General features: G+C 36.3%; 2 protein-coding genes across 3 annotated transcripts in view; one reads left to right on the top strand and one right to left on the bottom strand.

Moving 5' to 3' along the window:
* The window catches only part of 5-ht2b (5-hydroxytryptamine receptor 2B), a 123,805-nt gene that overhangs the window by 78,416 nt on the left and 19,824 nt on the right, over positions 1-25,565 (top strand). For both annotated transcript variants that reach the window (XM_072001892.1, XM_072001891.1), the window contains exon 3: positions 9,400-9,632. In XM_072001892.1, coding sequence (XP_071857993.1) covers positions 9,400-9,632 — 233 coding nt within the window. The remainder of the gene's footprint in view (positions 1-9,399; positions 9,633-25,565) is intronic.
* Rpn2 (Regulatory particle non-ATPase 2) overlaps positions 21,231-25,565 on the bottom strand; it is an 86,954-nt gene continuing 82,619 nt past the window's right edge. The window contains exons 12-14 of the mRNA XM_072001889.1: positions 23,365-23,717; positions 22,422-22,767; positions 21,231-21,587 (exon numbers count right to left, since the gene is read on the bottom strand). Of these exons, the coding sequence (XP_071857990.1) occupies positions 21,517-21,587; positions 22,422-22,767; positions 23,365-23,717 (770 nt within the window). The 3' untranslated portion in view covers positions 21,231-21,516. The remainder of the gene's footprint in view (positions 21,588-22,421; positions 22,768-23,364; positions 23,718-25,565) is intronic.

Here is a 25,565-nt window from a genome sequence, read left to right as displayed (position 1 = left end):
AACGACTTGCTAAAAGAAGCTAAACACAGATTAATATTGCAATGGGAATCCGAATGGAATCGAACAGTCTCTTCTCACGGTAAAAATATTACTTTTTTCAAAAAGTGTAGAACGAGTATTACACTTTCCAGAAGAGACAAAGTGGCTAATTTTAGATTAGAAGTTGACATTGCAAAAATTTCGTGTTCCCATATTCTGTCAAAGGACCCAGTTGCTCGATACTACGAGAACTCTTTCGCAACTGCAGCGGAAGCGTCTGCTCTTACGCTGCTCCAAGTACAACGTCTTCGTGATAAATTTAGATCGAAACCTTCGCTTAAAGACAATTTGGAAAATGAGAAGAGTCACGACTTACTTGACTTCGTGAAAGAGTCCAAATTAATCGACGGATTAATGTAACACCGACATAGTTAATCTTAAGCTGTCGCTATAAATCTTGTAGTTGATGCGACATAGAAAGAAAAAAAAAAAAAGAGCTTTGCTCGAACCTTCTCGAAGGTTTCGCTCCTAATAAATTAGCAGCCTTCTCGAGGATTCATTTCGGAAGGAAATTTATCGCCTACAAAATTATACTCGCTATCCTGATTCCGGCACACAAGTTCCTTTTCATACCGATTCGCCGATACACATGTAATAACGTTAATCCTTGGGGTAAATGAGACGATCGATTCTGGAAAATCGACTTTATTTTGGGTATATCTTAAATTATATACAATAACAATTAATAACGAATCTACTAAGAATTTTAGTTGGAAAATCGATACTCGATTTTCTAAGTCCTAAAATACCGTCCTTTTCCCGTGATCTAATCTATTCAGTAAAATAGCTGCCAGTAAAATAAAGCAAAAGTAAATATGTCGATTGGCGGGTAGTTTGAATTCTATAGAATTTACATACATATACATTGAAAGGTAGGTGCCGTGTCGACGAAGAACGCGTTTCTTAAAACGGCAAAAGAACTGGTAACTGGTAACTAAAAAAGTTCAAACGAAACTCGAATAAACTGAAGGAGAAGCGACGTAGGATGGGTAGACGCTACGGAATCAGGAATCGTTCGATTGCAGGCGGAAGTTGGCCAAGAAACTGGTCGAATTCGGTTCTGGAAAAGTTTTTCCACGATCGGAAAATCGCGACGAATAACTGACCCGAGTTAGCGGCGAGGGTTCTTTTTCGATTTAAATTTCGCCGATGCCTCTTTCCTTCGATTCGCGATGCCGCGAAAAGATAGACGTGACAAGTAAAATGAAACTCCTTGCGGCGCATTAAACGAATTTAAACGATTCCGCCGAAGCAGATGCGCGGAAACGAGAAATTAAATTTCGCTTGGGTTCAGACGCGCGGCAGATTCGAGGCGCGAATGCGATATTAAAATTCTTCGCCTGAAATAATACATTCGATTTCTGTGTTTTTAACGCAGCTTCGTGGATCTCGCGTTATTCCATTCGAACCGCTGTTTTCTCTTTTTGTCGTGTCGTTAAAATTCTGTGGAAATCTTTAATGTTTCGGTTTCTTTGTCTATGTCGATAGGTTAATCCTTTATGATATCAGCCAATTTTTATTTAACGATTAAACATAGTTATAATTTTTTTCACTTTGATAGCTACTCGTATGAAAAGTTCGAACGTATGGAGACTATAGCGCGGTAAAACGGTCAGAGACAAAGAACGATAACTACCCATAAAAATGCATGATACAGTTTGAAAACATATTTGTCACGGTATAACGGTATTTCCATAGTCACAGCTAAATAATATTTATTTATATAAAAAGTTTTATCGACGTTATTTGCACGGAATAGCAAACTTTCGCGCGATAAATTATTTTCCAACAATTATTCTGCCTTATATTCTAAAGTTAATAACACTTCCTAATATTTCCATATAATTTATTGCGTATTGACTACTATAAACCGTGCTACGTTGCATTATCGACAACCAGTCAAGAATATCTTTGAAATTAACCCCGGGATCCGATAAAAATGTATAAAAGTACATCTGGCCGCGAGTTTAATCTACTTTCTTTATATTTGTTTTATCATGACATGAAAACGCCTATGAACATAAAATTGGCACGTTATACGTCACCGTAATAGCGTGAGTGAAGGTATTACGTCTTTCAAGGCGATTGCTCTCGGAAATTATAGACTCGAGTAACGCAAACTTATCACGATGTTCCTGCGCTACTTCTCTAGAAACGTTGAAAAGTCTCTATCACGTGCTATATGCCAGGTAACGTTTCTTTAAAATCAAACAAGAAAAACAACAACAAAAAAAAAAAAAAAGAAAAACATAGCTAAAGAAAAAATAGCTATAATTGTACCGATGAAAGAGAAACACGTATACTCCAATTTCAAGCTACATCGTCTTGTACTTGTCCAATGTATGAAAAATATCTGTAATGTTATTGACAAAGCGTTACGAAGTTCAAAGTTGTTACAGGAAAATCAATTCATAAAAATTTCGTTCAAAATCCACGCGAATTTTTAACTTAATCTCGCGATTTTCTCTGAGCACGGTAAATAAACATGGTTTTTTTTTTTTTACAGCGTGTAAAAACACTTTCGTGGACGGTTGTACATTTAGATGATTTTATATTCTCCATTTACTCGCCCTAGCTTCGTTTTACACTCTCGTTGAGTTTAAACTCTGTTTCGGTATACAAGTTCTTTGAGTTTTATATCAATTTTCGGAGAAGTGTGTTTGACGTTATTGCTAGTTTCGGGAGCAACGATAGGATATGTTTCTGTGATTGTTCGTGACATCGTGCGAGCTTTATCGTTGCTGAACGTGGATATATTCGCGAAGAGGGTAGACTCGACGCGCTTTGAAAGCTGATTTATGATCATACCTGTGTCGCTGTATACTCAAGTATATTATGTTAGCGTGGAGGATGGAACAACCGACTTATATTACTTCGCTTAAGGAAGTGTCTAATGTACACATCTCTAAATTAGTGGATCGTTGCTTGATGTTTTATAGTCATCGATTCTTAACACGTGTTCATTGCAGGAAAAATATTCTTCCTGTGTTACGAGATACATTGTCTGTGTTAATACAATTTTTGCAAATAAATGGCGACTGAGAAGAAATCTTGTAAAGCATCTTGTGAAAAATATTAAATGCTAAATATGTATAAATGTATATACGTATTTTTTAATATTTCACGCCGATTACGTAAAAATACGTCTTCTTTTTTATTGGTAACGAGTCCCTTTTTTTAATCATATCAATTTTCATAAAGAACAACTAATTTTATGTGAAAGGAATGTATTTTTGTGTAATCGACGAGGTTAAGCGATAATATGGAAAAAAGCACAACCTCGTCCTGATAGAAAGACATAATGAAATTAATTAAAGAGTGCCTTATTCGATGCTTCGTAACGTCTTTTATATTACAAAGGGTTTTGTATTATACAATTTGCAAATAATAGTCGCTAGTCGTTAACGTTAATGCAAACAATAGAGAACAAAATATTCTACAGGAATTATTTGAACGTTTTATTCTCTTTGAAGAAAGCGCATCATACAATGAAAACTGAAATCGATTTCATATCCATCGGCTTCAATTATTATTCATATTAACTTCCACATTTTTCTGTAATTACGTTTTATCATCCAATAAAATTCTGCGCGTATATAAACAATTTCTCTCGTCATTTTCACACCACTGGAAAATGTTAAAAAATTCCACTGCGAGATCTGTTGTTTTTATAACACGTTTAGTTAACATCAAAAAGCCCGAACCGCCGTATTAAAATTTACAGCTTTCAGTCAACTGCTTCGTCGTTTCTGCGATCCTAGTCAACGTTGCGTGTACTTGCGGAAAGTACCTTTGAAATCCACGAAAAAACATCTCGTAGAACAGCGTTGCATCTCGGGTTCGCGAAATCCATGGACGACGACGTTTATTTAGATTCGCGGTTCGCTCGTTTATTTTTATTATCGCAGCTTACTTTGTCAACTCGGCTTGTAATTGCTGGCTAACGATAAATTCGACGCACAGTTTTCCTTTTATGCGCGATGTCATTAAGCGGGTGGCCGTCTTCGCTCGAGAAGATCGCCACGTTTAATTTTAACGACCGCCGACGCGAATATGAAACCCTCTGAACAAAACGGAACGCCATTTACCGAGGTGTCCTCGGTGAATTTCCATGAAATTTCTACATTCTACTTGTAGATATATTTACGGTAATTACGAAGTTTGCCGACTTTCTTAATTACTGCTGTTCAACTTCTTCGGTCTTGCTTTTGCAAGCTTAGTTCAAGTCCAAACAAAAAATCAATCGCTGAGTTTCGAGAAATTGATACAGAGTATTTTATTAAGAAGATCTGAGATTTCTAAATCTTTCCTAGAAAACCAAGTTTCGTGAAAGTAAATAAGAACGTGTTATCTTTCAATTTAATCCGCTTAATGTTCAAAATGTACATTAGATTAGATGAGATTTGGAGCGTGTCAATCCGAAGCTGTAGAAATTTCTATAGAAAATACTAACAAACTTCTATGCAATTTTGCGTTCTCAAATTTCCTACAGACGCAGAAAAATTTGCTATCTACCCGTTACAATGCCAATGAATCTCCTCTGGTGTTTCTCTTTAAATTTCAATCGTTAAAACAAGAATTTAACTGTTATCGCGCTGTCAATGAAATTAAAAGAGTCAAAGTGAAAATCGAAAAATTCCGTATGACACGCACAATTATTCATAGAGGGTTTCTGTAAATGTTCCAACTCTTTCGTAAGCCACTGTATTCCTCTACGTTTGAACAAATAAACACTAGAGATAATTGTTGGTTAATAAATAAACACTAGAGGCAATTATGGGTTGCGTCGATCGATAAGGACAATTTGAAACGTTCGATCAGGGAGAGATTCGATTGTTCCATAATAATAATCCTTCACGGGAATTTTGAATGTTATGGAGAGTTCTATATGAAGTGATATAATTTATTTTCTCTAAAATTGTTGTCTCTGCCGGTGTTATTGGCGTTGACATGCGTTTGATGAAATTGTTCGTACGCTATGGAAAGCTTTTAATAAACTTCATATGATACTTTGTTAACGAATATAGCATTTATTAAAATACTAATATTCTCTGCTTAATGAGTGCAGAATTTCATGAACATTTCGAAATGTGTAAAAATTACAAGCTTTTAACAAGTAGCTATACCTATACCGTAAGTACGTGAAAAACAACTAAAAATGTAATTAAAGGAAACTGCTTTCACTGCAAACTGGTTCCTCTCACTGAAATGAATTTGAAAAATATTTACCGTGTACGTAGACTTTTTTTCTTCTTTTTAATTAAGAAACAACTCGAATCCAATTATCATACCTCCAACTTATTTCGGACAACCAAATTAATTTCTTCAAATTTTTTGCTACGTGTTAGGAAATGATTCAAGGATTCAACGTTTTCATATTTAACACAATGAAAAAATCGAGTTTGACAACAAGATAACATTTTCGTTTATTACAGCGAAAATTTTCTTACGAGATTTTTAACGATGTAAAAAATCTGTGTTGGAAATTTTGTATTAAAAAAGGGGCAGATCTGACCGGTATGATTTTTGAGACAGAGAAATACAAAATATGCAATTGCATAATGTTCTGGACGAATGTAAAGCACGCGTGTGCGAGTGTGCGCTGTGCACAGATATAACACAAGCCATGCGAGCTTACGCGAAGGGCGAGCTACTGCATTCAGTTTTTCCAAAAAGCTTCTTTCTCTGCCGCGTGTACTGACACGCAGTCTGTCGCGCTTCCGCGCGCTATAATTTCGCCAGCGACTGTACGAGGAGAAATACCTTAAGAATACCATTTAAGGTATTCGTAGCGCGACAACGTCTCTCAAAAGTAAAATACGCCGAGACTCGAAAGCCATATTCTTCGCGCATGGCTGACATTCCTCTCGTAGGAAGAAATTTCTTGGCTGTCTGTACTCGATACACGCGCGCACTAACAAACAATTGAGAAATCGAGGGAACTTCACATCGCGATACGTCTTAGACGTTGAAATTACCGATATTACGCGTTTAGCGTTACTTTCGTTCGAAAACGACGAGGTCGGAGCTGAATTTGTTGGAAAAACGAGGAAAGAAAGAAGAAAAAATCGTGGAGAATGCTTGGCTAGCGAAGGTTTCAGAAGAAAAATCATTTTAGCCGTAAGATAGCGAGAAAGTTTAAACGCTTACGAATTCGTGTTGAGAAATTAAGAAGCAACTGTCGCGCAACGACGATAGAAGCAAGTGATTTCTATGAAATTCTTCTAAACTAACTGCTGCCAGTTATTATACAAGATCCTTTTGCAATTAAATACGGTCCTGAAGCATTAATATAATTTTTTTTCAAGAAAGCATTCTACCAACTTTGTAAGAACAGTTTCTCTAACAGTAATTAAACGACAAATCATTTCTACAGCGGCTCGCTGTAGCCACTACGCGTTAAAGTTTCTACTTTAAGAATGAAGATCTCTATCTTGGTAAGGCTTGAACTTTTTGTTCAAAACTCGACCCGCGTATAGGTAATATTGAGGTTGAGGTTGATTGATCGAAAAACGAGTGGATGAATTTGTAATAGAAAAGTATATTGAAATAATTAAACGTATAAGTATAACGTATAAGTTTATGCTGATTCGGATCCTTACTCTCTTAGTGTTACTAGACAATGGAATGATAGGGAGCACGTTCATATATTTATAGCAAAAGGACATTACCAAAAAAGTTAAGCTTATAGCTTTGGCTAGAGGCTACAGGGAACATAAATAGACATCTGTTTATTAGTTCCTTTGTTCCTAGACCTTGCAACCCAAAACACAATGTATATTCAAGGGTACAATAATATGCACCGCTCCTTATCCCATTTGCATCATGACCCTACTTAAGAGGACAGTTGAAGGCATCAGCGACGTTCAACTGACGACTGATCCCTATGACCACGCGAGGTCGATCGTAGGTGCAGTAAATGACATCGGAATTCTTCATGGAGTTTATCGAAAATTTACTGTTCAAAACGATTGGTTAAAACTATGTTACTTCGTAAAAATCGCAAACATCGTACAAATTATTTATTAAAAAAAAAAATTATTTAGATTAAAATGGAAATTAAATCATATCATTTCTCATGGGATTCTTTAAAATGGTGAATACATAATGTTATTACATGTAAATTACATTATAAAATTAGAATATTTTTCAAATTTAATTTGTTAAATTTAATTAAGATTGACAGTATTTACTCATAGTGGCAGTTAAAAAGATTTTCACAACAAAAGTAAGACTTGTTTAGAAAATAATAAACTGATATAGGCGAGATGCTGACAAACGGGTTAAACGTGATCTCTCACATCTTTTTTTTTTTTTTTTATTTGGTAGACTATTTACAATCAATTCTCATACAGAATTTTAAGTAAATTATTTTGGGGTGATACTGTAACTTGGATTATAAGAGTTTATGGTATGCTTGATTCTAGTTGAATCTAATGCTTCGATCTAAAGGGTCTCACATCTGAAGAATACTTAGCGACTGAAATAAAAAGCAGTCGCAGCGCGTGGATTAATCCGCGCTTGGATGCAAATGGGTTATTTAGAATATTTCTACGTAATAGCAGTCTTCAGGTCACTGATATACATAAATAAAGATGTAGAGTTTTTCTTAAAGTAATTACTTCAACAGATAATATACTGGAAATATCGCGGAAATTTCGAAGAAAATCGATCTACGTCACGAGATACGTTGACAGTCGAGGTTCGTTGTAGCAAACCGCCAACTATTTCGCTAACAGTAAATTATTTTACGGTTCGCGTGCCGCGTGGAGGTAAAACGTGGCGAAAAACGGCGAGTATCAGGGTGAAGTTGAGCGAGTAAACGCGGGCGGGGAGAAACGCGAGGGTGGAAAGCTAAGCGAGAGTGGGCGAAGCGACGCTCGCGCGCCGAGCGATCCCGGAAATCCGATCCGCCGGAAACTCTCGCGAACACGGAACGAGAAATCACACGTGCCACCGTCGCACTGAGATTCCGATCAATCCTGGCGCGTAGCTTGCGCTTTTTGCGGACAGCGGGCGCCGAAACCCACAGCCGCCGGATTCGAACTTCCTAATTGCTCGTCAAATATTTTGCCGAGTTCTCCGAGTGGCTGCGCCGTTCCTCCCGGCGAGGAAAATCCTCGTTGAGATCTACGGAAGATTGGTTTCGCTGGAACGTACAGCGTCGACAACGCTTGGCTCGCGAAGCTTTCAGAAAAAACGTGATTTTAGCGGCAAAACAGCGAGAAAGTTTGAACGCTTGCGAATTCGTGTTGAGAATTTCAGCAGAGTGACAAAGTGACCTTATGAACTTCTTTTTTTGGACCGACCACTACATAGTCATTTTCGGCTGCAAATATGGTCCTCAAGGACGGATGTAATTTTTTTTCGATTCTCCTTGCGGTTTATTAACTTTTTAATACCATCGCCACGTGTAATAACTTTTCAAACTGCGGTGTACACGATAACTAAAAAAAGCTAATCGTTCGATCAATTTGGAACGAAGCTCGTTCACCTTGTTGCAAATTTCGCCAGGGATTGAACAAAATTTTTATTCGATTATTTATTTATACTTGTTGCGGTTTATTAACTTTTGAATACCGCCACGTTTAATAACTTTTCAAACTGGCGCGCACGATAACTGGAAAACTAATTGATCAATCAATTTCGAACGAAGCTGATCCACCTTGTTGCAAATTTCTCCGGGGATTGGAGCAATTTTTATTCGATTATTTATTCATAATACTTTTCTAAACAACGTCAACTCTATTCATCTGCTGGCAAAGAAGTACGTTTCTCCTCTAAACGCTGCGACTTTCCAATATTTCATGTTTCTCTCCCCAAAAAATTAGTTTCGTCTCAACGTAAACTATCTGACTTTAGCAAAATTTCTTAACCTTTGCATTCAGGTGTCCGTGACAAACGCTATACGGTACACAATAAAAAAAAAAACTAAAATAAAAACATTACATTTCTACTCCACGACTATATCTACGCTACTTACATCTCAAAAAAGTCTAGTTCCATATAACCAGTAATCGATCTAACAAAAATTTCGAAAACTCGGTTGCTTTTATCGTCTTCGCACGAAAATCCCTCCTCCTTGAAGCGACATAGAATCGTATACCGGATTTTACAATGAAATTCTAATGCCTGACGAGAGATAATTTAATCGCGGTGTGTAGGTTACGATAATACTAATCAATCGTATACAACTACTGGTAAACAATCTAATTGAAAGACAAGAACGTTCGCGTGGTAGATTTGCGCGGGTGCAAGTAGCGAAGGAAAATATTGCAAAGTGCAAATGATCTGACGCTTGAATTTAATAGAGTTGCATAATCAACGCGTCTAATAGAGCAACGTTCATTTTTATTACAGGATACTTCCCTCTGCCGTCAGTTTACTGCCTCGCGTGGATCTGCCTGGACGTATTATTATGTACGGCGAGCATCATGCACTTGTGCACCATAAGCGTGGACCGGTACCTGAGTCTACGGTACCCGATGAAATTCGGCCGGAATAAAACCAGGCGGCGGGTCATGCTGAAAATCAGCTTCGTCTGGGTACTGAGCATCGCCATGAGCCTGCCTCTCAGTCTCATGTACTCGAAGGTGAGACACTTAAGACGAAACAATCGATGCCGGGTTACGATTCATGTGAAACTAAGCGGCACGCGATATCCAGGCATTCCATTTTATACGCCTTATATAGAATGTTTTAGGATTTTTTTTCTCCGCGAAATGGTGTTTACATATGTAAAATTTTTTTATTTATTTGGAAATATTAAACAGGAAACGATGGTTATTTAACGTGAACTAATTAGAATAATGTGATATAACTAAGACAACTAAATAGTTAATTTACAATTCTTGTCACCACGGTTCCAACGCTATCTTTCGCGCGGACCATCCTCCACGAGAACGCTGACAATGCGCTGAATTCTCAAGTAACTACTGACTGTTAATTCGTCTTTCTCCCTTAACACTTTGACTGCCACGCCGAAATCACACGTTTTGCTGAGGACCCCACGGGAATATTTTTATTATTCAAAGCATGTAATGGCAAAATAATAATAAATTGACGATGTAGGACAACATTCTTCCCCGATGCATCGTTTATCTCATTGGCGGTCACGGGTGACCACCGTGGCACCTTGATAACAGTTGATAGCGACATATTGTAACAAGACTCGGTTTATTTCAACAAACCATTCGCGTTCGTTGTTTCTTTGTAAGCAAAACGTGCAGAATATATCGTTGAAACGTGTAGAAGATGTTAGTAAACGGTATTTGCTCATTCTATATATAATAGTAAGGTATGTTCGCACTCGTAACTTCAATTATACGATTGCAAAGCAGCGTTTACGATTATTTTCTAAGCTGTGTTTATAATAATATTCGTAGATTACCCCTCAAAGATGTGAACGCAAACACAGTGCACCGTTAGATGCAAGATTTCTTCTCATTTTTTTTCATCGGTGTTCTAATAAAAATGTTTAATCGTTCAATGGGGAACTTTTTACTTCAAAGTATCTTCTATTTTTCGGTTATATTCAAAATGCCCCAACTGTCAATTTTCATTCAATGTTTACAACTGTAAGAAGTTAAAGAGCTCCGGTCACCAATGACCACCGTGGCGTCACAGTGTTAAGCATCCCTTTGTCTTTTCTCATAGCCTCACCACGTACGCGTTCCGTAATCGTCCGAGGTCATGGTCATGTAGACTTTTTTCCGCGTAATTATTCGACCGAAGGACCGACGACACATTGATAGGCCTGTTGGCACTTAGGCTTTGCCGCAACATTGTTTGTGGTTCACTCGATATTTCTTAAGCCATTTGTCCACGATACTATATATAGGATAGAAGATATCTCGATGTACGCACGTGGTAAATGAAAATAAAAGGAATAATTTGGTCTCAAAAGGGGAAGTAGAAAAGTAATCTTTCGAATTAGTGTGTAATTTATAGTGTATGAGGGATCAATTAGAAAATTTAGATCAGAGCGAGCGTATAAAAAGATGGGAAAGAAAAAATGCATTAAACAGCTTTTGTTTTCCAATAACTCGTTTATGAAACCATTGACAGGAATTTCACGGGCTTTTCGTGCTACACGAAACATAAAGCTCTTTCTTCGCTCGTGTATTTCCGACAAGGATCGTAGAAACTGAATGCGTGTAGAAGGCTACCTCTTAAAAGTGCTTTTAAAATCTATGAAATACAAAGAACCGGCAGCCACTTCAAGAACATTATTCTGAAAAGTTTTGCAGAAAAGGAGTTCAAGGATATCGTTGCTATCCAATGTTAAATATTTTATCTGCATGTATCTCATGGCAAACTTTTATTACAAATTTTATCGGGACAGTGTCGGCCGCTAAGTATTAATTACGATCAAGCCAGCATTAAGACGAAATTAAAAAAAGAAAAAAAAAAAGACAAGAATAAAAGCATACAAAATATCGTAGGATGATGTGTTTCGCTGGTCGTTTCTTTCCTAAGTTTGTTTAATTTTTACTGGAAATCTCATTCTGAATAGGATCGTTTCTTTTGTATCACAATTGCATTTTGAACAAAGGGATACTTTAAAATAGATTCTCGTAAGAAATGGGAAAATATTATACGACGTTTCCTTCCTTTACGCAAGTTTGAAACAAATTTCAAATTAAATTGTGGCAACTTGAAATTGAATTACTAAGAATTCTGTAGAGTTGATATTCTAAAGGAAATTATTTTTTACCGAATCAAGCGTGGTCGAGTAAGCTTGTAAAATACAGGTGTCTAATTGAATATTACAAAATGTCTAACTTAACTTAACTTAAAGAAATTTCTATGATACCCAACGACAGAAATAAATATTAACCATTAGAAGATCTGTATTGATTAATATGAACATTAAAAAAAATTTATTTATTTATAATTTTATATATTTATAATCGATTAAACTATGCTTTATTTCTAATTTTTAATATAGCTGTTAAACACGATGATAGAAATAAATATGTAATAGTTGGTACGAGGATGGTAATAAATATTCCACACGTACAATAAATTACATCGCGCAGTTTCAAACGTTTAACAGTCAGTTAAAAATAGCTACTGCAATAAATTCTTGAAAATTTCAAGCAAACAACGAAATAACACGAAAACGGTAGACAAACAAGGAAGCAGACAATGAAATGCGGATAATTTTCCACATCCAAATCCTGACGCCTTCCGTGGGAAAATTCAAATGATAAATTGGGTCGTTGAATTTTCCAGGTCAAAACTCCCTGCCAATGTTTCACGGAATTTCATATTTGCATTTTTACGGAATCCAAGCCACTGTCATCGGTGTAGTTCCAATTCACCTAGTTACGAAATCTCGTTCTGCAAATTTCGTGCCTCGCCAGTAGAACGATAAACGTGCAGCTTTTTAATAAAATATAATTCGCGTGGGTTGGTTCAACGTATTTGCGACATTTCGCGTTACATTTTCATTTTTTTTTCTTTCTTTCTTTCTATTTTTATCGCCTGCAAAAATACAAAATATGATAAATGTCAAATGAAACTGGATAATTGTAACGAGACTGTGAGAAACATTCCGGATGATCGAATCGTTCTATTCTCGATCCAATGAGAAACTCGATCGACTGAAATACTCGCGGAAACACCACAGTCTTAAATGCGACAACCTTCGTCATAAAATGTCTTATCTGCGATTTAATTTTCCAGTTCGGCGAACTTGAAATCTTTTATGAGATCGCCAGTGTCTTCTTCGGAAAGTCTTCGTCCTAAAGACGGTTTAACCGGGTGGCAACAATAATTTCATCGAGTCTTAATGAACGAGAGTTCAAGTATTCGAGGTTGATATCACGGAATTGTGAACGTACAGTGGCTACAAAATGCATTTGTACAACACCGCGTTTCTTGTTGCATTTATTAATTTGATCGAATTGTATTGAATTTCGTATCATTTGCTGGTACTTTCATGCGATTACAAAAATCCGATATTATGGAAATAAAACGTATATAGAATCTGATAGAAAACACTTCATAACTAAATGAACGAATTATCTTTCTTGTTAATTTTAGCTGTAAATTAATAATATTCCAGCGGCGGTATATATATTTGAAAATTGGCAAATGCAATTTATTTGGGCGTTATATTTCTGAAATCATATTTTTCTGGTCTGTGAGAGCCGCAAATCTCTAATTCTTTCGAATCCAATTTTTCTCTTCTCAAGCTATTAAATAATTTTGGTGTTTTAAAGCGATATCCAATGGTATTTTATTGTACAACTCATCTATGCGAAAATCGCGTACCATTAGCTTTAATATGTAAAACTCTGCTATGTACCGCGCAAAGACTCATCAGAAATTCAGAATCGCTAACTGGAATCAAAACGGGCTAATTGCCATGAATTTATTAGTAGTTCGTTTTGATCTAACTCTTCGTTATAATTCTGACCTAGATTCACCCATGTCTTAAATTTCTAATTGTCGCCACTCTATTAGTAAGTCATTTCGATCGAGCTGCTGTTTATAGCATTAACAAAGCATCGCACAATTCAATTCTGCGGCTAAGATCTGACACTGTTGCTGAATCTGTTAATATTGGGTTGGCAACTAAGTGATTGCTGATTTTGTCAATACCACCTAATGACAAAATCAGCAATCACTTAGTTGTCAACCCAATAGATCGTTCTTATTTGATTATTCGATTTTATATTTTCTTTTATCCGCCACGTGTATACATATATATACACGACCCAACAAACCTGTACAATTTTCGAATAAAAATTTTTATTTTTTCAAACATCATCGCAAGGTATGTTTTTTATTCGCTAAAAAAAGGAACGCACGAATCGACGACAAGCGAAGCGATATATTCGTCGAGCTTACGGGTTTGTCTGTCAAAAAGCACTCGGCTGGCGGCTCACGGAGAGTCTCGCAAACACCTGTAATTTTCAACAGCAAGAAAAGTTATCCCGTTCCGCCCTATTAATTCCTATTCTCCTCGTGTACTCATTAAACTCGCTAAAATATGTAACACGGTTTCTGTGCGGGAACGTGGCACACTGGCCTAACAACCGAACACACCAACGCGCTTCCAATTAACCCGACTGGGATTAAAACGCGATTCGAACAATATTAATTCCCAAACGCACCATGGACACCCGATGCTCATCGTTTACGGTTGGATGTCGTTTGTTTTAACGAAGCGTCGACACGTTTCACGCAACTCTTTCGCGTGTGGTGCAGGTATTTATGCGAACGAAAACCGCAGAAGCAAAACGCGATTTTTTTTTTTTTTTTTTGAAATTTACAATCACACAACATTTGATAAACATTTTTTACTAATAAAAATTTGTATTGATTTTTTTTTTTATTTTAACATTCGACCGATACCGGCGATGGATCATAGGTGATTGCTATACTTCTGTTTATTATCAGTCGAATATTCAAGAACATTCGTAAGTTATTCCGAGGTTCATCTAGGAAATTGTTGGAAAAACTTTCATCGATTTATTCTTAAATTCATTGATTTCGGCAAAGTTTCTCGTTCGTCTTAAGTAAACGCTACTCGCGTTTACTGTTCCAACAGTTCCTTCCACTTAATTCGAAACTGCAAACAATTTGCGAGAGCATCTGCTACTTCACAGGATTGTTTTCGCCATTTCTTATCGGTATCTCTCGGTAGGAATAAAAATTCTATGCCATGAATGCACAAACGTCTTTTAATAAGAAATGTTGTTGAGAGAGCAGCAAGAAAGGCAGAAGTGTAAATTGGATTCAGAATCGACGTACATACTTATGTATGCAGCGTTGAGCATTCGTATTTCTGCAAACTGGGAAAAACTTTCGAAATCCACGTTTACGATATAACTGATGAAACTTGGTTGGAAACTTCTATATCTTTCGTAATATTTGAAATTCAAGTAAACAGATGTGAAATATAAAATATCGTTTCCCTAATTACTCTGATCTCTATTACTTTAATAAATTATTAAAAACTAACTTTTCGTTCCAATAGATTATATTTCAGTTTATTTTATTTTAGTTTATTGTACGTGCAATTTTAAGCAAAATTGGAAATACCTTACGAACTTGATATTTCTAAAGTCTGTATGTGATTTTATTCTATGACTATTTCGAATAGGTCGTTCAAGATGCAGAATACGTGGAAAATGCTCGCAGGAAAAAGGAATGAGAACGATGTAGCATTTTAACTTAACCAGATATGAAAATCATAACAAATGAAATTTCTAAAAAATGTTCTTCTTCTATTGCGATGTACGAACGTTTTATTAACTATAATCGAGATATTTAACTAATAAACTTATTATCTTTCCAGTGGCTTACATTTCCACCTCGTTGCGTTTCCATTTCACGTTTCGAACAAAAATATTTTCCCACTAACGTTTCAAGAAGAATTTACGTAAAAGTTGATACTGAATTTTACGCAAATGGACTACAACGTGTTCCGAATATTTCTTCTAAATCAGAAAAAAAGATCGCAACTTGTAAAAAAAAAAAAAAAAAAAAGAAACAATTTTCACGCAATTAAATCTCCAATCCTCGATAATTTCATTTCGATCGTTCCAACGGTCATCAATCTTCGCGGCTTTGTAATTCCCGCAAGGAGAAAACATCGAAAACGATAAAAGTCTGTTCGGCAGCGAGAGAAATAGTATTTTTGCGATGCACGCGACTAAAGAAGGCGAGTGTTTTTTGTTGAACACGTGGGATATTCTCACGCGAACCGAAGAAATTCGATACACGCGGACAACGTACGAAAAAACGTTCACAGGCGGGTCTAACATATCTAATTTGCGCCGTTGCATCCTCGAACGTTAATATCGTGAACCATTTCATAGTCAAATACAAGACTCTGGCTGCAGAAACGATGAATTTCGGTCCGTGTTTCGTCTATGGAAATTCGAATTCCGAATGGTAATTCGCGCGTTTCCCTCGACACGCGTAGCATGCACGAAATTGGCGCCAACACGCCGCGCGTAAAATTAATAATCGATGGTTTGTATTTCAAGGCGTTGTTTTAAGCGGCGGAATGTTTCCAGGCGCGATGAATTTTATTGGGAAAAATTGTATTCGAAATTTTGCCCGTAGTATCTGTTTCCTTGAAAGTTTTGCCTCGGGGAAGAAAATTAGGAGGAAAGAATTTTGTATTATAATGCAAATGCAGGTATTTAGAATGCATCGAGTATCGCGGGAAAAAACTTTATAAAATTCAAATTCGTTTTATGTGTATTAATATTTATATCGCGTGAATTATCACGTCGATTTTCATCGATAATGTATGTAGGCTTCTCTAAATGTTAAGTGTGCAACATTTAGATCGACTCTATTAATAAATTATATTTTTATTCTATACGCGCATAATATTAAACTCTAATTTCTTTGCCGCTATCTGTTTCATCAAAGTCAACAATTTCAATTAACTCAGAATTCTACTTTTTTTCGGAAAACTTTTTAGCGAAGAATCTATCAAAGCGAAGAAAACTATTTATATAATCTTTTGCTCGTTGAGGTACAGATACTTTCGCAATTGCATTGTATTATCATATATTTCTTTCTATTTCCTTGAACGAGCTATTTAAACACTTATTTATAGTAAGTATGAGACTAACAATATTAATTTCATATTACAACCCGCCTAACTGCTTTATCGAATACCAGAAATATATTATCCTTTCATTATCTCGAATAGTCGACATTCCATACTAGATCGATACAATATATAGTATATTTCGTAAGCATACATAATATATTTCATTTTTGTAGAAACCGAAGAAATCAGAGAGTAATATTGTATAATATAACGATTCATTCGGTAGAAATTAATTCTTGAAACTACAAAGTAAGTTGTACTTATGTCATATATAACACATAACCAAACAATTACAAACTTACCAAATATTAGTGAAGCGGATCCTCGATTATCCAAACACCCGTTGCTGGAACATTCGATTACGTTAATCCTGTCACACGATAATGGAAATTCAGATCACTGTAGCGTTGTGCACAAACACTATGTTAACGACACGTTTCGAAATGAAAATTTTAACGATGATATGAACGAAACACAAGACCAGGTTAACCTTACTTTAAAGAACTTTAAAGGAAGCGCGATGCATGTTAGCAACTCAAAAACATTGAGAAAATACGCTGCGAGACGAGAAGAAGATAAAAACACACAAACATAACAATACGTAATAAATTACACATCGATACGTAGTAAATGACACGAATCGTACGATTTTTCCAGCCTGATCGTCACACAGTGATTATCTGATCATTCTGAAACAACATTAATTCGAATAATCAAAGATTCATCGTAATACGTTTGTGTATATCGAATATTTAAATTAATAAATAGTATTCTGACACAGCAAAACGCGCGAAATTCTTCAATATGGCACCCATTGTGTGTTTACACTCGAATCGCGGTATACACATTACGCGCACATCATTTTTAAGCGGAGAAATTTAAAGTATTTAGTTTATTTAACGTTATTGTTTCGTGGTAAGACATTTTCGAAAGCAAAATCACTTTGTACGACACGGCGAAATGCGAAAAGATCATTTAATACCCGCGCACTCGAATCGCGTACGTTCGCAATCACCGCATGCAGCGCACTCTGCATGTCACAAGACTAAAGGGCAAAAATTGCGTAGCGAAAAATCGCGGGAATTCGATTGTAAAGGAAACCTCGTTTCACACCCAATTTATCGTAATGATTTATTTACGATGTCGTTGGTGGAAAGTTGGAAAAGTTGTTCAGAGATGCCTTTTACCGATATTCTTTTAAACATTAATTTGAAATTCTTGCGTTCTTTTCACGTTTCATATTCGAAAACAAAAATTAAAATGTTATAGAATATTTATTGCAGATTTTGAGTCGAGTGACGACAGCTATGATCTATCGCTCTGTTAACTGTCTGTTATATTATTTAAAAGAATTCGAAAGAATTCAACCATGGAACTGAAAATTAATTACTGTAAATGAGTTGTAGCGTTAATTTTAATTTTCAATTTTTATAAATCTAAGTACGACAGGAAATGTAAGCTTTGCTAATGTAAAAATTTGTAAATATAAACGTGCAATAGCAAATGTACGTATATTCGGGATGTACAGCAAATTTAAAAAAAAAAAAAAAAAAAAAATGCGTTAAAAACAGAAAAGCAACAATCGAAAGGATAGTTATAATTTGTCTGACCCAGTTAAGAATTACAAAAAGCGTTAGAAAATAAAAATTTATCCATTTCAAAATTCATTTCCTATATGAAATGAAATACTGTGTGCAAAACGTTCAAATCTTTTTCGTTCTATTATAGAAATTGATATTATTGTACCCTCTGTTTTTAATAGACTCGGATTCGTTGACGGTAAAACAATTTAGGTAGAAGTGAAATGAATCCAGTGATTGCGTATCAAATTTCATCGATGTTTGATAAAAAATTGGTTGGAAATGTACCGACGGATATAGTGAATTTCATAATAGCAGGGACAAAAGAGAAATAGAATAGGACGAGAGAGTATGCCTCGATCGAGACTATCATTTTCCGTGTACGTAGTAAAAGGTTATAGGTAAACAAGCTTGATATTATAAATGAAAAGAGATCTTTCAATCAACGTTCAATTTTTTAAAATAATAACTTATTCCATGAAATGTACAGTACTACACATTTTGAAATGGCCTGTTATATACGCTATAAATATTATCTATTTACTAATATCTTTTATCCAACTTTTACAAAAGTTCAATCGAGCCCCTGTTCTGATCTTGTCAGTTTAATTCAAGCATCAAGATATATCATTTATCGCTTTCCTCTATACGTAACTGTATTTCTCATGATCGTTCGGAAAGTTTCTTCGTCAAATTTTAATAAAAACTCGATAAGGAAACGAATAGGATAAGTAGAAAATGAAACTACAAGCCACATTTTTCTTCTCTGTATTCTATTGGGTTGGCAACTATGTGATTGCAGAATATTGACAAAATCCGCGATCACTTAGTAGCCAACCCAAATTATAAATCTTATTTCACCTCCGATTATCTCATTTAATGAACCACCATCGCGCGTCGATAAACGAAGTTCCACGGAACCGCGTACAAACACTGGTTCCAGCAGTTTGATTGACCAGTGTCTTGTCATCAGTGACTGACAATGAAGCGAGCTCTTTTATTCCACGAGAACACGCCTCTTTCCTCGCAGATACTAACCCTCGTTTAGAGCTCTCACGGAGTCACGAATTCAAACGGCATGTTCGCTCGTTTCCCGACTGTTCGATGAACGTTGAGTCGATCGCTTTGGATGGAGGTTACGGATGAAGGTATTCGTCAATCGCTCTATACGACACGCCAATATCTCGTCGAAGAGAAGAATATCGATAAAGGGGCGGATAGATGAATCGCGATGTTTTCTTTTTTTTTTTTTTTTTAGAAAGAAATCTCGCGTGATCCGATCAATCGTTCCTGATACCAATCTCGTTTCTCGTTTTTCCGTGAAGTTATCGGAACATCTATTTAAATTACTGTACGAAGTATGTCAGAATTAATGCAATTGGTACTGTAATTAGAACGATATTACATCTGTCCACTTTAACGTATTAACGCACGTATTATCTAAATTGATCGACTCCATTTTCTTTTATTAATTCTTCTAATTCATTAATTAGGTAAACGATTAATAAATCCATTTCCAAGAAACGGATCGCTCTTTTCTATAAGCTCATTTATCGCAGTGTTTCGATTTATGGAGCTGTTCAATGTGGCTTCTGGCTCGTATAATGAAATACAGTATCGACCAAACGATCAGACCAGTACGTATTATGTATTCTATAGAACGTAGAGCTAGTTCGAAAAAGGTCAACTCAGGATTCTGCTATCTTTATAGAAAATTGCTGTTGTATGTGTATGTACGTGTGCTATGCTCGAAAGCGTAAGTTCTTGGAATGCAGTCACGCGACAAACAAATATTTGGATCAACGAAGTAAAATTCGAAAAATGGAGCACTATCTCTAATTTATTCTTCGCTTTTTAACTATTTAATTTAGCCGGCAAGGTTCGCGCTAAAAATCGTGCAGCAGAATCGTTAACTTGGGGATATGTAACCTTGAGAAGAAAATAATCTAGATGGTATAATGGCAAATGCAATATAGCGTATATCATCATACATATTACTTTCGTGCATATGAAATTTTATTTGCGGAAAGTTTAATCGTATTCGAAAATTTTGCCAGATATTTGATTAATATAAGCTGGTTAAAGGAGAGGAAAAAATTCAATACAATGCACGGCTGTTGAATATTTAGAAGATTTAAAATAAAGTTGTTAGAACTTCATTATTCGACGTCATGAATCAACGGGATACTGGCGTAACTTTTTTATGAGTTTCGACTTTGAAAGCGTATCGTAACAGCTGCTGAAAATATAAATTCACCGCTTGAAGAAGCTTATGTAAATGTTGATTTGTCGAATTCAAGAGTCATAATATTACGTTCGAAGATAAGTCGGCAGAAAAGCCGGAAAATATCATATCGAAATGCCATTTTAAAAGAGATTATTGAAGATAGTCCACGATGAACAACAGAAAAGATAATACATGCAATAAAGATAGAATAAGTAATAATGGAAGTATTACGTGAAAATTTTGTAAAATCTACTTACCTTTTAATGCTTTACTTTAAGAAATTGTTAAAATATTGTTACGGTAGAAATTATTCATCAGAAACTTTCTTTTATTAATCGTTAATTTCGTTTCATTATTAATTACGAGGTGAATTATTAAAATTATCTTCGTTTATTTCATAAAACGTATCGTAGATCCTTTGTATGTACTAAAATAATTAAAAAAGTCCTGTAAATGTTTGCTAAACGTAAAACCTGCGTGCCAAGAATTGCGTACAACGTAAAACTGGCTGCAAAAAGAATCTATGTAAAGTTAAATCCTCAGCTTTCAATCCTCTATTCATATAGCGAGAGTGAAAAAAATTCCGAGATTTTTCAAAAAGTTGCTTTGAACTTTGCAATACATTTACTTAAAAAACTATGGAAATTTAGCACGAAGTTAACGCGCGAACGAACAAAATCTCTGACTGAAAATTTATACAACTATCCACAGAATTCTCTCGTACGCGCATTTTTCCGCAATTTTCGGTCATATTAAAACGAGCACGAGCTTTGGATTAATAACACATACACGTATATGCGATTAGACCAAATAATATATTTATTAAAACTCGAATGAAACAGCAGTTGTAAACCGTATATGGTAAACGATGTCAAGAATTTGCTGCTTAACGATGATAAAATTAACTATACAAAAATAAGAGATAGGAGGTGTCGCCGTAGGCGTTACATAAAATGGAGAGGAAATGGCCATAGTATTTTTCCCGTGTTGCTTCTATCAACAGTGAACTACAGTGCGTAGCGTGAACAAATGACCCGTGTTGCGTCGATGGAGCTACAAGAAGAATTTCTACCACACGCCATTTAATCTTCGGTATATTCGAATGGCTCTGGAGGTTCCGCTTCTTGCTCTTCTTCCGGATGAGGGCCATAAGCTGAAACATAACGACCATAATCGAACCCAAAGCGACGATAAGCTTTTTCGAAAAGCGAATCAGTTCGGCGAGCGCTACGGACAACTAACTAACGACAAGACAGTAATTGGCTTTCTGCGATAATTTTTACAAGCAAAGAAAATTTGAGACGCAAAAAGTATAGTTGATGAGTTTGACTTTCAGAAAGCTCGTCTATCGATTAAGAAATTCCAGGAACGAGTTTCTCAGTTCTGATCGTTGGAAAACTGTGTGAGACATTTTGTAGGCAAAATATCTACCTTTTGGATTTTACAAAGTTCTTATTCACCAGACAAATATTGAAATTCGCTTTGCCTGTTTCGTGCGAAGGTCTCTTGACATTTATCGGTGGAAAATTTTCTTCCGAGGAACAGAAGAGGGAAGAATCTCCTAACTTAGAACTATGTCAGCGAGAATGTGAATGAAGGAGAAATGTAATTTTCAAAGTATAACAACGTATAACCCGATAACCGTGGAAGATGAGTTAACTCGTCGATCGAATTGTCAAACTCTTGGACAATTATGTCAAACATTCGTTACATCATACTTATTCTTATGTTCATCGTTGTATCTGTTGTTACTCGTGATAAACAGTAAATACGTTTAAATTGGTATTTTACGAATGCGTACCGTTATATATCCTCTTGAAATAATTTCCATTTTGCTACATTTTCGATACGTTGCAACAGAAATGTATTCTTCGTTCAAATCCTTCTTTAATTACTTTTCCCTAACACGTAACTTAATTTATATATAAAGACAAAAATAATTTGTGTCATCGCAAAGCAACAATTTCTTTAAAACGTATCGACTTACCGGCAACTGGTTCCACGAGTTCCTCTTCGGTATCCGATTGAATGTGTTTCACCATGACGATGCCGCCGATCTGAATGTCCTTGACAGAAGTGTAATGACTACCCTCTACCAACTGTATCACCTTCAGCTGCTGTCTCAGCACGCGAGCCGGATTCTGAAGGATCTCGAAGTTAGGCTCAGCTTCCTTCTTCTCCTTCTCTGTCGTCTTCTCAGCCTCGTCCTTGCCCTTCTTCTCGGCCTTTTCCTTCGTTTCTTTCATTTCCTTCGCTGACTCCTTCTCTTTCTTCTTCTCTTCTTTCTCCTTGGCCGCCGCCTCGACAGTCTCCTTCGCAGTCTCTGGCGGATCCTGCGATTAAACATTAAACGATGAAAATAAAAAAAGAAGCAGGCAATTCCAGCCTGTGGAAGCATCGTTTATCTGGCTTTGCGGCGAGTCAGTGCGTTAAGAGATTGGTCTTCGCTCTAGGAAAACGGATGACCCGGAGAGATAATCAGTTACGATTATCTGGAAAGAAAATCGTGCAAGGAGCGGAGGTAACATCGCATAAGCGAGACGAGAGGAAGGAAAATTGTGAAGAGTTCTGAGATTTATCAAAGATATCTGCGAGACTGTTTGAGGGCTTAGTGGAGAAGTGGGATACAAGTGCATCGTTTTTTAAAAACCAGATAAGCACCGCAAAGCATGTACGAGAGTTTTATTTATCCAGAACTTTAAGCCTTTAAAAATACATACAATATATCTTACGTATTTTAATATTTTAAGTAGCACTTTGATATTTAAGTTTAGTTTCGTCCACTAATTTCTCAACTTGGAAATTTTCCCACTTGCGATCCCCTCTCTCAACCTCTCGCTCGTGACTCTACGAACCCGATCAATGTTGACAATACGACAACCACTCGACGACTGAAGGACGAAATATTCGAGAAAATTGTTCAAACTCACCACTTCCATTTTTTCGTGAGAATCGCGAGCACGCCTTTCGGATTCGCGTCTACGAGCTCTGGCAGCGATGCTGAGGACAGCGGTCGTGATCTTCTCCCTTTCCTCGCGTTTCTTTTCTTCGAGCGGCGCGGGATAGGCATAGACGCTTGGTCTGGCATTCGAACGAATTTCCAGCTTTGGCATCTTTAGTTGAGCGTTCAGAGCAATTATACAAGTCGGAGTAAAGGCCAGAGCCAAGCAATGGGCCAATGGGAACCAATACCAATACTGTGTGAATACTAATGCACCGACCACTGCCAGCATGTTCGTGTGACCTGTTCTTGATTGCAGCGATACCGTCACGTTTCGGCCACCTGGAATCATTATCATTCTTACGTACAAGCGAATATTGAATATGCAAATTCATATTTTTATGAGCATCGAGGAAATGGGGCCTAGCCAAAGATTCTCTCTGTTTAATAAATAAATAAATGTATCGTAACGCTCGAGATATTCAACTTTGTCGCGGTGGTTTTTCAAAATTTTTTCTCGTGCAAAAGATATTGAATCGTTTCGTAGCGTAGGCAGTGACTCATATTGTTGTGCTTTGGAGTGTCAACGTTGTTTTCATTCGCGAGCTTCAAGAATAAACGAACTTCGGACAAAAATATTATCGCCGTTATGAGTAATCGTCAAAAGGAACCACATTTGAACTTTTTCTAAGTTCACTGGTCGATATAAATAAACGAACATGTTCTTTAGGTGGGAGAGTGTTTAGAGCGACGATTACAACCGACATACACTATCTCTATACTTGTACTTGAAGTGATTTTAATATACACTGACTATTACAATTTTATCACTCGTCTTTTTTCATAAACTAACACGTTTAATACCATCTCGGTTTCATCGCGCGATAATTCGATAAGTAGGTATTGCTTTTGTAGGTATATTCGTTATTTTGAAGTTTAGAATGTTATCTTACGATATCGTTGGGTTATAAAGTGATTAGAAAATAGATCGCTTAATTTCAGAATTTTTCAATTCAATTTATATTCTACGCCTTACGTCGTGGATACGAAGAACGTGTTCAAGATTGCACGTTTAATATGTTACAATCTAATGCAATAAATAGCGGACCTATCGTACAGTGTGTACATGCTGTGTATTTTTGCAGCCTTTAAACCTCTCATAAATTCATTACGAACGTTCGCATTCCATTAATAAGCAATTAAAAGATGTTTAAATAATTGCTATTGCCTTACCTGCAGGCGATAAATTACACATTTGCAGGGGAAACACGGTGGACAAGTTAATTAGTTCGCCTGTCTTGATCAAATTTATGACTCAACTTCTTCAAGTGTAATTCCCTAGTTGAACTATTTCGCTCCATTATTGTTTAAAATAAAGATTGAGAATCCGTTTCGCATATATTTAGACTTTTAGTGGCAATAATACATTTGCAATAATAATGGGCAATTGTTACACGTAACTCGTACAACTTGAATCTTCTTTCTCGTTCCATTGTGCACCACGATACACTAACTAGTTCCCTTGATAAATTATTAGGTTGTCCGAAAAGTTTCCTTCGTTTTATGAGGAAATAATAGACGCACAACGTTCTTTGTTTTATATTATTCTGTCGATCCATTTTGTTCTGTTGAGATAAACACCGCGACATTTCACAGACTTTGTTTCACGTTTGTACGAAGGTGCGCTGTTGTAAAAAACACGTTTCTCGAAGTCCAATACGTAAAATTGTCACTTACGTTTCACGTTTTAAAACGAAAGTCGCCCCGTATCATAAATTTTAATAAATTTCTGCATTACGTTATAAAAGACTTGCAATATTTCTTTCGAATAATATTCCGCTTGAGAGCTTTCATTACCAAAAAACTATTTCTTCGCGTTACAAAGAGACTCGTAACTCGGTTGTTCGACGATATCGAAAGCATCGGAACTGAAAAATAAGCTGGACTGCGGTAAAACAAATCCGCAATCATCCAGACACATCGAACGTATCAGACACTTCAAAAGGAAGCGATCAGCTTGCAACTTATCCCTCAAACAACGTCGCAACAAGCAACGCTACAACGATAAACGGAGAAGTTTCGATTTCGCTATTTCCCGTCGACGAAAGGACAAGCTTCGTAATAAGAACCTTTGATCGCCCATCTGTATTATATTTCCGTGCTAAGAAGACTTATCGAGTATCGTCCAAT

This window comes from Bombus fervidus, chromosome 4, assembly GCF_041682495.2.
Source record: "Bombus fervidus isolate BK054 chromosome 4, iyBomFerv1, whole genome shotgun sequence".
NCBI lineage: Eukaryota > Metazoa > Arthropoda > Insecta > Hymenoptera > Apidae > Bombus > Bombus fervidus.
This window is presented reverse-complemented; position numbering and strand designations above follow the sequence as displayed.